This window comes from Suncus etruscus, chromosome 1 (assembly GCF_024139225.1).
Source record: "Suncus etruscus isolate mSunEtr1 chromosome 1, mSunEtr1.pri.cur, whole genome shotgun sequence".
Classification (NCBI taxonomy): Eukaryota; Metazoa; Chordata; class Mammalia; order Eulipotyphla; family Soricidae; genus Suncus; species Suncus etruscus.
In genome coordinates this window covers 123,294,818-123,308,718 of record NC_064848.1, presented here as the reverse complement: position 1 = coordinate 123,308,718, position 13,901 = coordinate 123,294,818, and the positions used below count along the sequence as shown (strand labels likewise).

Genomic DNA, 13,901 nt, shown 5'->3' with positions numbered 1-13,901 from the left:
TGAGACCATAAATCTCTACTATCATATCAATTTTGAAGCTTCTTTTGTACAGTGTATAAATTTTAGGATTTTTTGAGGTGTGTGAATATTGACCACTTTTCTTTCAGGCCGATTTGAGGCCAGCAGTGCAGCTCCCTACTTCAGATATCACTAGTTCCAAAGGGAACTTTAAACTGTGGTTTCATTTCAAATCGTTCATCTAAGATTCTGTATTAATTGCCCACCATCAAACGCAATTAGCAATTCTTTCATGTGTGGTTTATGTAATGTAATACTTCAATTACATTATTCATTCAGGTTCTGTTTTGGATTATAGGCTGAAAATTCTTTATTAGTGTAGATGTAACCATGCTGCTGGAGTTTTTAAAAAATTTACTGATTGAATAATTAATTGGAAAAGAACAAGCTGCAGATTCCTGATGGATTTATGAGACAATTATTCTGTCTTGTGATTACCTACATTAAACTATAGAAGCAATGGGGAAAAACCTTATTGAAAAGGAAAGTCATAAATACAGGATCAAAAAGACTCTCAAAAGTTAATTTTTTAAATTAAAAATTCAGACCAGCTAGAGTTAAAAAAGAACTAGGTGAGATTCAAAAAGATACATTTCTTCCTCTTTCATATTAGAAATCTGTTTATAGTATTTCACTGTTAAATAAAGCACAAAGAAAAGTCTAATATCTCAGCAGAAAGAAGTGATTTCACAGAATGCAAAAAGTAGCACATTTTGAATAGTAATTGATGATTGATAGCAGAAACACACACAAAAATTCAGAAATATAGTTCATTTTCTTTTTATCTTTCACTACTATAAAACCAAATAATATAATTTTTTTTAAAAGAAAGACCTGGCGGGAGAGGCTGGTAATCACAAATCATCAGGCTATATAGGCATCTTATTAAAAAGTATCCACACAAACTTTCATTAAACTAGAGTTACCCAGTTGATTACTCTAAGTTTCTGTGCAAACATTATGTGAGTGAGATAAAGCATATTCTATTCAACAGTCTGTGTATCTGACTACATTATTAGGTTGTGCTTACATCTCTTACATATTCTTATAGGAAACAGCAATTTTTATTTTCTATCATCATCCATTTTCCTTTGTCATGAGCTTTCCAAATTAACACTGCATGTTCTATAAAGTAAAACATCAATACATGATATACATTTTAGCTGAAATAACAACCAAAAAATAGGAAACAATTGGCTATAAAAATACTGTGACATTTCTGGGGAAAATATTTGATAAAAATCTCTTTTATATGTATCTTATGATTGATCTAAGTTTTCTTCAGGATATCACAAACCTCTTTATTTGTGATTTGTATCGTTACTGCTTTGCAGGTTGCTCAAAGTAGCCTTTCTTTTAATATCTGTAAACCTATCACAGAAAGATATTCTCTCGGCTTCATTCTCAAGGCAGTGATTTGTGCACTAAGAGGTGTACTTTGTTTAGTGTCACCCATGGTGTAGATTGGATAGATTTTGTAAAAGATAGCATTACTTTAAAAGAAACATACAATTTGACAAGCAATTGCATTTTACTTTCATTTTATTGCCATATTTTTCATCACACTCATTGTTTTCTAACTGTCGCTGAATTGTTCATTTTCTTAGTCTGTTACATCGGTAGAGCTATTTACTGTTTATAAAGCAATATGCACTTACAGGTTTGGGAGATGGTTTGGGCTCTGAGGGTCGCATGTGCAAGTGGGTCATCATTGCTTGAAGACGTTCTCGTTCTTTAGAAAGCTGTTAAGAAAGAGTGAGATCAGAAGCATTTTAGAAATGACTGATACAGCTATTTTATCACTGAGATACATCTTATCATTGAGGTTGTCTCAGAGTAATGATTCCTGCATATAAAAGTCTGTGTCCATAGGAACTTATCTTCGAGGAAATGCAACTTTAGCTATGGAGGGGGGGGGAAACTTTTATAGCTTTTCTTATGTTCAAAGGTCAGAGAAAACAAATAACACTTCATCTTTTTGTCAATAAGAGAATTGAGGTCACCGTTGCCTCGACAGAAACAAGTTACTGAAACCATAAATTAGAAGGCCCATGGTGTCTCTTTAAAGTCCTGTGGACACTGTTAGCAATGGACTAGTGCCAACAGCTGTGAAGGGGTGAAGGGTTCTCAAAGCGAAGTGCCTGCCAGGATTGTCTACACACTTCATGCATTCCCACTGAGGTCCAGTTAGTGCCCCCTGCAATCTGCCATCATCAATCTAATTCAATAGAGTGACAGAGACCAGGCAGTGTGAAATGCTGAACTCTGCCACAGAGTCAGCATCTACACTTGCACAGGGTCTCATTACAACTAAAGGACCTTACTTTTCCATCAGTCAGACATAGTAGGAAAAAAAAAGAGGCATAATTGGTCAAACTGCAGACTGCATCATCATTAGCCAACCTATTATGTTTTAGTCTACCTTTCTAAATAGTAAACATATCAACAGGGAAACGAAACTATAAAAGTGATGATGCTTTTTTTCCTGCATACTTGATTATGTTATGCATTAAAATAAAATATATTAAGTAGCTCCTTGGAAAAGGGAAACTACATAAAAATTAAAACAACTGAAATGCAGTAAATTATGAAGAAAAAGAAATGACCCATTTCATTAAATGAAGCAAAGGAAAGGTCTGATTGTGGAAAAGATATTCTTCAAGTAAAATATTAGAGGAAGCTTAAAAAGACTAATGAAAACATAACAAGAATGGGATTTGGAATGATAACCAGAGCGATTTTGGGATAATTTTTATAAATTCTACTTATTTGTTGTGAAATTATTTCAAGATCAACCAAATTTTATTTCACTTAGATTATAGCATTTGATTCAACACAGTTGTGATATTATAAATAATTTTCTATACTACTCTGGGATAATAAATAATATAAATTTTCATAGAATTAAAATGTACTAGAAGTGAAAAGGAAAAAGATTTTTTCAGTCTAATGCATTATAGGCATTATATTGTAAAGACATTTTGCTGCCATATTTAATGAGGAATAATCAAGATAACTTATTTAAAATCAGTGTAATAAAATTATGTCCAATTGGGAAGTTTGGTCTATCCCCTACAACGAAAATTTTAAGATTTGATTTGGGTGTGATATATTCACAAGTACTGCTGTACTTTGGGGGTTATATAAACCTAAATGATATGTTCACTAAGCTAGAGTAGTCTACTCTAAGTTATGAATTATTGCCATTATTATAAATCATCTAAAGCTTCATGAATATCTATTAGTTGTGTATTAGGACACAGAATTTTCACAGTACTCAATTTAACACACTAGACATCTTGAGCAGTCTCCCTTGAGCGAGCAGTTGACAAACCTGTATTTCTAATTGTTGTACCACTTGCATTTGCACTCGACACTGGGCAGTGCTTCGGTCATCCAATGCATGCTCATTGTTAAGGTGCCTGAACAAACACAAAACACAAAGCAGACTGTTTAGTGTGGGAATATGCTCTAGTTTAAAAAGCCCTATACATACACCAAAATTTTCACTGCGGAAGGATTAAAGACTCACTTGAAATGGTATAGATAAAACTTAAATATTACATGGTTATGTGTTTAGTGGAAACTATTTATATGCTATAGAGACCCTTGAGATGGCAGAAAATGGCTAGACTTAGCAGTTACTGCAAAAATATTTCCTCCAAGTCATTTGTAAGGTAATAGTAGAAATCACTAGATATATTTCATATTCTTCAGCCTTTTTTTTTAAAAAAGGAACACCTTATAAATATATAACCAAAGTACTTTTGAAGAGAACAAATGTAATCTCTTCCATTTCTGTTAAGACAATCTGTGGGTCCTCCAATGTCATTTAGTAACTGATGTCTTATTTATCAGAATGTGATATGAATTAGGTACAGACAAATTATCATCCCAAGGAATCATAAATACATATAAAAATGCTTGTTTGTTGTTACTAATATATCAAGTACATAGCTGATTCTGCTAATAAGAATCATATGATCAAAATTCCATGTCTAATATCTTATATGGGAGACATCATGCTTAAGTTATAAGAAACACATGAAAAACAAAATAGTCTCATCTTACTCTGTTTTTATTATGTATTATTATATTTCAAAAACTAAATATGTTTATATGCCAAATGTAGCTCAGCAGAAAAATAATTATTAGTAATGTGAAACTTCACTAAAATCAACTTACAACTTTTAATATATGATTTTTATTTTATAGTTTCTTAAAATATATTTAAGTATTAACTGAAATTAAAGTTTTCACCAATGAGCCAATGAAGATGTCAATTTAAGATATATTTTCATCAGTGCTTGTAAGTAAAATGATAAGTTTAACAAAATATTCACAAAATTAAGTAAGAATTTATATGTAATTTTTCACCTAAGCTCAAATATGTCGAATAGCAAGTATCTAATAACTTTATATTGTGCTAAGATACAGAATTTAACATAATATTTTTGTTCCCATCTTAATTATTTACCTATATTACTAAAAATTAATCAGAAAATACAAAATAGAGACTGACATACATAAGAATTAAAATGATGTTTTTAAGAAAGACCTTCTGTATAGAAGTAATTTTGTTAGATGTAGAATCAACAAAAATTTAATTTTGTTAGATGTAGAATCAACAGTCACAACCTCTGTTCTATTCTGTCCCATAACTAAGAAAACCGTTACTTCCAATACCCCCTCACTGAACTTAACATCAAAACCTTCATGTATTTTGATGTAATTGTCATTCCTGGTTGAAGAGAAATTGTGGACTAAAACAGGAAGTAAATCAGGTCAAGTTTGAGGTGTCTCGTTAGAGTGCAGAAAAGTAATTTTTAACTGTCCATATCTGACTAAGCTTAGCACTGTTTGGTTTTGTTAGAACATATCTGTATTGCATAAGAATCAAAGTTTCTGGAAACGAGGTATGGGGTTTATAATAAATTAAACGTTAACTTGTGATGTAAAGGGTTTTTAAATTCTGGTTAATGGGAGATTAGAGAATTACCTTTTAGGATTACCCAAATTTTCATGAACAACAAGACAAATATTTGTCAGTGTAATCTAATAGTTGGTTACATTTTAAAGAATAATATTGCTGTATTTTTCGAAGTTGTTTATTTTTCATGAATACTTGGATAACACAATTCATTTATTCCATGATGACTATAAATTATGCATATTATTTTTAAAACACTGGCAATGAACAGAGGTTAGAATGAAATGGTGAAAGTAAATTACAGTTTCATAAGAATATATATACTCAATGTAATGTTTATTTTGCACTAAATCACTTTTTTAAAGAGTTTATTTTTATACCTGTTTACTTCTAGTAATAATCACTATCCTGTATTTAGAGAACTAAAAAGGTACAAAATGTTTGCATTATATACGTGGTTCTTCGAGATCTATTCAATTTATCTATGCAGCTTTTATTAGAATAGAGACTGCAGACTACAATAATAGTCAATGAGGTTTTGTCTTGATTGAATTTTTCAGGAGAACACAAAAGAACCTTGCCATTAAAATAGTCCTTTATTCTCCTGTATGAAGGCGAAAGGTTTTTAAAGTGTTGTGATGTTCAGTAATGAGCCTCTATCTAAATTATCATTGGTGACAAACTCACAAAGCACTTTTCGAGGACACATAGTTATGAAATGCCAGAGCTGCCACTTTCTTTCCTGTAATTATAGGCTAGCTTGCAGCCCTTCAATGATCATTTATAGAACAGCCTCCAGTGGATTACTGAGAACTTGAAAAACACATACATACCTCTGCCACATCTCCCTTCTCCTTTTCCCGCTATTGTTTACCAGTGATATGTAAAATAATAGTGCCTATTCATTCCCCCTACTTAATTATGCCAATCAAAGTACAGAAATAGTGTAGGATATAAATACAATGCAATAAGACTAAATAAATAGGTTGAGTATTAACATTAAATGATGAATTTATGTATTTATAACTATTTTGAGCCCAAATTATTCTTTTATGTTTTTATAACTATCAGGTACTACATATTGCTGTTCTAAAATTCTCTATGATTTATAAATCAAGAATGATATAATACTGAAAAATGAGAGGATTGGTAGATTTTCTCAGTCAGTGCCTAATTGCTGTTTCAAAATGCATATGCAAAGGGACATTTCATTAATCATTTAATCATGTCCCTTGCAGGAAGTTGGAACTAATGTTGCAAATACCCTTTTCATTTGAATGCTCTATAATACTATCTTATGCATTTGATATATTGCCTATGTCATAAATTATAGCTGCTTCAAAAGGACCAAGTGGGGTTGTTATTCTTGAAGATGCTTGTTATAAAACCTTTATTAAGTTTCGTTTTTTACTTATTGCTAGTTCTATTTCACAGCTTCAGACTAGCCAACAATAATACTCTTTCTGATGGCAAAGGTCTGTAAATTACCCATGCAATCACTAACACCATTTCACAGGCCTGTTCTACTTCTACTGGTCTGCTAACAAGGCGATTACACACAAATTACTGAATGCCTATGAAATATTTAAATGCATTCTACTCTACTATGCATTAATAAGAGCAAAGCAAGCTCTGGAATTCTGGTTAGCTCCAGTCCCTAATGTCTCCTAATGAGCCTCTTACAGAGACTGCAGTTCAAACAGAGAGGTGAAGAAAAAATGCAAAGGGTGCCTGCAGAAAGGCAGCACTGAACAAACATTGCAAGAGCCAGTTCTAATTTATGGGTCACTTTATAGGTATATTGATTTTGTTTTCAAAATGGAATAAATGATGTGGTCGACGGACGTTCTTTCAAAATTGCATTGAATCCATGTGCTAGGTAGGTGGTATGAACTTGAATAAAATGTGAAGAGGCAAATTTACTCCCCCCCCCCAAATTAAGCAAGCAATTCTGGAATATATCTTCTAGTTTATGTAGTACAAAATTCTCTTTAGTGAAGACTTTAAGATTATGGAGGCATGTGGTAACTTCAATTATGCATACTCCAGATTAACAATTCAATTTTGACCTCTAGAATTTTCAGATTCATTTAAAGTTATAGCACTTTCTAATCTAAAAAGGAATAAGATTTAAATCCAAGTATGTCAGATTGTTTTAACAAAATGTTTCACTTGCATATCAGTGGTGTTTGATTTATTTTGCATCAAGCTTTTTATGTTTAAACACTGACAGGAGTTTAAATACAAAATGTTAGCTGTCACTATTCATTTAGCTGATTATGTGAGGTGCCTTAGTTTTGAAAGATAGGGGCACTGTCACCAAAAGAAACACCATTCTGACAAGTTCAAAGAATGCCTGTTTTGAGGTCATAATTTTGTAGCCAGGATGCCTAGACAAAGACAAAGAAATAGACAATACAGACAAGTGAGAGCCTAATTTCTAAAATATTCAGCAATAAGAAAACAAGTAAAAGAATTCTATTAAATAAACTACTGCTTCCATGACCTTTTCTACTGCTCTCTGCACAGTTCAAGTCTTTAAAGATGTAGTCTTTGTTGAATTCATTTATTTTCAGCAACTATTCTGAACTACTATTTTTATGCATACAAATCAAACTATCTTTCTTCATGGAGAGTTTATCTTTGTGGATCAATCAATGCTAAGTTTCCTAACTTATAGCTATGCAGGTTCTAGGTGCTAATAGCAACATTTTATTTTCAACCTTTCAGTTTAAGTTCTCAAAGTCAACTCAATCCATCTACAATCAAGCTTATTTAGGTTCAGTAGAATGGTATTTAATTTTGTAAAGTGCACTAAAGTTTTGCCAGATGTTATTTCACTTTGACATTTATAGATAGTAATGAAGAACTAGTATTAAATGCTTTTAGCAATCTAGGAATATCCTCAATTAGTGGTCAAAAGAGCGGTTAGCTTCTGTCAACACCTACTTCATAGTAAAATTCAAAAATATTTCCTAAACACTTATTTTAGTCTGAATACTGTGGTTCCCTTCTGGTTTTCCATTTGGTAGTAGGCAAAAACAGAAAGATTCTACAGTTTGTTTTGGGATGTAATCTGAGAAAGAGAATTTGAGACAGAAGACATTTTCTGCTATCCTTTGATATTTAACATATGTAGGCTAAATTTCCAAACAATGAGTAAGTTATTCATTATGAAATTAAGGCTCAAGCTATTAATATATATCTTGTACACTTCAGAAATTAAAATACCACAATTTTCTAAAACAAGGCCTTAGAACAAAGTTTTCTAGATGTTTTAGAATATTGTTTGAAACAAAGTTCTACAACACTAAATTAAAATTCAAGAAAATGTATAAACAAGAAAACTAAGGACTAAATAAAGCGTCCATAGATTTTTCTTGAATAGTCTAACTTTGTTTTAAAGATTCTTAATTTTATCCATTATTACAACAGTAAAATCTTTTTTTTTCAAGAGAATTTTTTTTTTTTTTTTTTTTTTTTTTTGGTTTTTGGGTCTCACCCGGCAGTTGCTCAGGGGTTACTCCTGGCTCCATGCTCAGAAGTTGCTCCTAGCAAGCACGGGGGACCATATGGGACGCCGGGATTCGAACTGATGACCTTCTGCATGAGAGGCAAACGCCTTACCTCCATGCTATCTCTCCGGCCCCTTTCAAGAGAATTTGTATAAGTGGGTACTTTATAAAATTTCACTTCTTGCAGACATGAATAAACATCTTTTCCCAATTAACTGAAATAAGTTACTACACAACAATCAAATTTCCACACATTTTGAGAGAATCCAAATATGAAAATATCAATGATTAATATTTCATTATAGTACTGTTTACTAGCATTAACTCGGTTATCAGAATTCATTAAAGATCTTTGTCTTTAAGTTAGAGAATCTAAATCACACATAATAAAATGGACTAAAAGATAGGTTTTCAGTATAGTGTCATTAATTCTGTCAATTGCATAAACTTAATGGCTTAGAAAAATGGTCATCTTTGGAATCTAAGTTGATATTTAATTGAAAAAATGCTTTTTAATTATATTTTTAAGCTTTTAAAAGCACTTGTAAAAATACAGAGAGTATCTAGATGGGTTCATATTCATCTGTTTTTAGTAATAAAATATAGAAGTATTTGAAGTTAATAAATCTGATCCTGGGGTTGGAGAGATAGCATGAGGTAAGGTGTTTGCCTTCCATGCAGAAGGACGGTGGTTCGAATCCCGGGATCCCATATGGTTCCCCAAGCCTGCCAGGAGTGATTTCTGAGTGTAGAGCCAGGAATAACCCCTGAGCGAAGCCAGGGGAGACCGAAAAACCAAAAATAAATAAATAAATAAATAAATAAAAAATAAAAATAAATAAATCTGATCCTTTCAATAAAGGAAATAATACTTAAGCAAAGTCTATGAATTGTTGTTATGGTTTGATTTAGGAATATATATATACAAAGAGAGAGAGAGAGAGAGAGAGAGAGAGAGCAGTGCTCAGGGGCTCCTCTCAGCTATAGGATTAGGGGTTTCACCAACATTTGTGTTTAGTGGACCATGCAATCTGTGGGATCAAACCTAGGCCTTCTACATATAAAATTTGGGCACCCTTGTCTTTAACTATGTGGACCTTAAATATTTATTTTGAATTATCATAAAAAACAATCAAAAGAATAAAACATAATGTGATTTTTCTAAATGTCAGACTTAAATGGCCATACTTAAGAAATAGCGCTATTCCTCTAAATTTCTTTAATATTAAGGAAGCCTGGCACTAGAGTGATGGCGCAGCAGTAGGGCATTTGTCTTGCACGCAGTTGACCCAGGAAGGGCCTGGGTTCAATGCCCAGTGTTTTATATGGTCCCCCAAGCCACTAGGATTTCAGAGCGCATAGCTAGGTGTAACCACTGAGTGCCCAAAATCCAAAAAAACAAAACAAAACAAATTAAGGAAGGCAATGCCATATTGATAATAATTAATATATCATAATAAAAACGTAAAAGTAATTGTGGAAAGAGTAACAAATATATTTCCTTCTGAGAGGAACACAAGAAGTGTTGCCTAAAATTTTAAAAGCTCAACAAGAAAAGTCTAAATTTTAATGTATGGGCACAATCAAAAAATGTAAGAATTTATGAAGCAAAATGTTTGGTCAGAAGTGAGAAAATAAAATGATAAAAGAAAAAATTTTTGTGGAAGACTTACTTTAATTCAGTTATAAAGTTATTACAATGCCAAGGACATGTGCTTTGTTCTAAGGTACTTTTGCTCTATACCCTGTATTCTACCATTTGTAAACACATCTTTTTGATGTTTCTGCCAACATCCTGGCAACAAAGCAGTGCAATTTCAAGTGAGCTAATTAACTTAATTGTTGATGAAGCATGAAACAGTTCATTCACCCTGTTAGCTGCTCCATGACAACATAAGAGTCTCAGTCTGTGAAGATACTCATCTCCATAAATCTATCTGAAACTCTCTGTTTAGGTCTCTTGTACCCTGGAAAATATCTGATGAAAGACACAAGCTTTTGTTTGAAAAAGAATATCATAAGAGTTAAATTATAACTGTATGAAGAAATTAAGGAGACACAAACTAATTTTTTAACTGGGAGGACATAATCATATAAACATACAATCAAGTAGGTTTCTTTATTATTCTGAGCCTGGATATAATAGTCATTTTTTTAAGATATTAACTACTATTAACTCTTTTTTAAAATTTTGGGTTAATTATGCATATTAAGTATAAGTTTAGTCAGGAATATAACTTCTGTTATTAAAAGAATTGTTTGTAAAAAGTTTCTTATAAATACATAAGTATTATATGATTCCTCACATAAATTTACCTGAATATTTTTAAGGGCCAGAGCTTTTAATTAAGAACTTAAAATTTAAATGAATCCTACAAATATGTTTCCTAATAATAATGACACTGTATTTAATATGCCTATTAACTAATATTTTTCATTCATTAAAGAACCTTTCTTAAATGCCTTACAAACTTTTTCAGTATAAGATAAAGATAGAGTCAACCTTCTAACTGTGCCTATCCACTTGTTGAAATACACCAAAACTTTAATGTGTGACTTTTGATGGAACTTTATCTCCTTTGGCTTTCTTTGCATTATAATAATGTGCTTGAAAATCCCATCCAATCGACTCCCTCCCCTTAAAAATGTAAATACCTACTTTAAAAATTGTCCAAAATCTTCACAAATGCTTTCACAGCCTGGCCATTTGCAAACTCCATGGCCATAGAGAGTGTGAGAGGCCCCAGTCTCCTCATGTGACGAGCTGTAGCAAAAGAACTTGGCGTCAGACTCATCTCAAACAGCCATAATCGTTGCAGGCTGCTCGTGCCTGTCAGGTTACGATCAGTGACAAACAGGTCAAAACAGGTCAATTCAGCTCAGAGCAGTCAGAAAAATTTAATCGTTCTATTGAATAGTTCAACTGCCAAGGCTAGATGATGTTCCAATTAGAGGAGAAATAGAGCCAAAGATGACTGTTAATAAAGGATGAAAAACTAAGAGGAATGTATAAAATCATATGCTAATCCTGCCATATGACCTTAATGTAACATTTACTCTAAATAAAAAATATATATTCATATGTGGTCAAGAGGAAAAAAAACTCTGCATTTTAGAGAAAGGAACAGGACAGTTACCATATGATTTTTTAAATGATCTTTTAAAGAAATAAAGACTCCTAGGATTAGTTAGACTATTTAATATTTATGTGCATATCACATATATTTTCTCTAGTTCCAGTTGATTAGAAAAATTCTACCTTGGAACACGATTCATTAGCTATCTACCTCTACCAAATATAAAGTAATTTTAAGTGTCTATTATAACTAAGAGATCTGGGAGAAATCAACCAGATTTGTAGAAATCATATATTATAAAAAATATAATTATCACATTAATCTTAATTAAAACAATAGCATGCAAGTGTTTAGCGGTATAACATTTTATAACAATGAAAGCTAACAAGAAAATTTTTTATTATGCTTTCATGACGACTAGAAAAACCACTACATTATAGCATTAAATTTTAAAATGTTTTATTACTAAATGTTTCTTTGTAAAAGCATTTATGCTTCAAGAATGTTACAGTTAGGCATATACTCACATTACACACATGAAACAACAGTCCTAATCAATAACTTATATATAAAGTTTAAAACTTAATATCATATGCCATCTAAGGTACTTTGTTACAAATTATACACTTTTATTTTACTTTTTTTTTAAATTTCTTTGTGGGGGCACACTCAAAATTGCTTGGGAGTTAAGCCTAGCTCTGCGCTCAAAGGCTGCTCCTGGAGGTGCTTGAGGTACAATACAGTGCAAGGACCAAATGTAGGCCTCTAGCAAGCACAGCATACACTCAGTCCATTGAGTTTCTCTCCAGTTCCAGGTCTCATCTTTCTTTTGTTGTTTGTTTGTTCATTTTGGGGGCCACAGCTGGCAAAGGTCAGGGACCAGGAGTTACTCCTGTTTCTAAATTCAGGAATCACTCCTAGTGGTTATTAGGGGAGCATTTGGGATGCTAAGGATAGATTCAAAGTCAGCCACAAGCAAGGCAAGTACCTTATCTGCTATACTATCCCTCTGACCCAACCCATTATAACCTTTTAAAATTATTTAGTTTTCAAGTTTAATTGAATTCTTTACATTTTGCAAATTCGAAATATTATCTAAAGTAGTGTGTTAAATATTGATAAATACTATTTTCAGAGAAATTTTGAGTCAAGCATATATAAAAATCTGAGTTGATTTTATGTATTCATAAATTTCATCAACCCACAATAAAAAATTCTGATTGTGTTTGTATTTATATGTGTTTATATTTCCATTCTCTGATTTCAAAGTTTATGTTTGAAATATTAAATAAAGTGGATATGTATGATCTTTAATTATATTAAATTGATTCTAAGTTGAAAAATACTAAAAAAATTTTAAAGCAATTAGGTTGATTTTAACATCTTTATTATAAAAATATGTTGATAAAATAATTACTTCTGCATGCATTATTTTAAAAGTAACTACCTTCAGCTAAATTACCTACATATTTTAGGAGTTGTTTGTCTGAAATGCTTATTAAAATAAAAATAGGGGCTGGAGTAATAGTTCAGTGGTAAGGCATTGGCCTTGCATGTGGCTGGCCCAGCATGGACCTTGGTTTGATCCCCAGCATCCCATAGGGTCCCCCGAGCCAGGAGCGATTTCTGAGCACACAGCCAGGAGTAACCCCTGAGTGTCACTGGGTGTAGCTCTAAACAACAACAACAACATCAAAAAATAAGATAAACAATATAAACATTTCTATTTAATTTGCCATTCTAAACTTTTTGCTCTTGTTCAACATTAGTAATTAACATTTATATCCATGGTGAAAGTAACAGAAATAAGTCTCACAAGAATTACCTGTCTCGCCTAGCATTTAGAACTGAAGACTGTCCATTCACTATGGAATGATGGGTTATTGGTGGTGATGCTTTGGAAGTGGTGGAGGAGGTAGTCGAGGAGGAGTTGTTAGTAGTGAGGTCTAGCCCTCCGTGTTTAATGGCATTGTCTTCCATATTGTGAACTCCAGTCACTTCTTTCCATAGCTGCTGAATCTCAGCAGGACTTAAGCCAGCTATAAAATGAAAGAAAGCCCCACTAATATAAACAAGTAAAGGTCAGATAATATATTTAGTATATAACTAGATTAATACCAACAACAGAACTAATATCAGCATAAGTAAAAGATAATAATAAATGACATTATAGCAACAGCACCGCAGTTTTTCTTTTGGAACTGTTGATCTTTCACAAGACCAACCAATTTTCAAATAAAACTAAGAATTATAAAATAAGGAATGATACAACATATTAATAAAAAACAACTTAAAAATCCTACTTGAAAACTTAACCATCTTACTTCTGTGTGGCAGGAAAGTGGTTATCAGAGGCAACAA

At 32.2% G+C, this 13,901-nt stretch overlaps 1 protein-coding gene across 1 annotated transcript in view; it reads right to left on the bottom strand.

Annotated features, from left to right (window-relative positions):
- The window catches only part of FOXP2 (forkhead box P2), a 282,742-nt gene that overhangs the window by 35,333 nt on the left and 233,508 nt on the right, over window positions 1-13,901 (bottom strand). Inside the window, 4 exon segments of the mRNA XM_049776131.1 lie at window positions 1,677-1,760; window positions 3,353-3,440; window positions 11,123-11,227; window positions 13,366-13,581. Coding sequence (XP_049632088.1) covers window positions 1,677-1,760; window positions 3,353-3,440; window positions 11,123-11,227; window positions 13,366-13,581 — 493 coding nt within the window.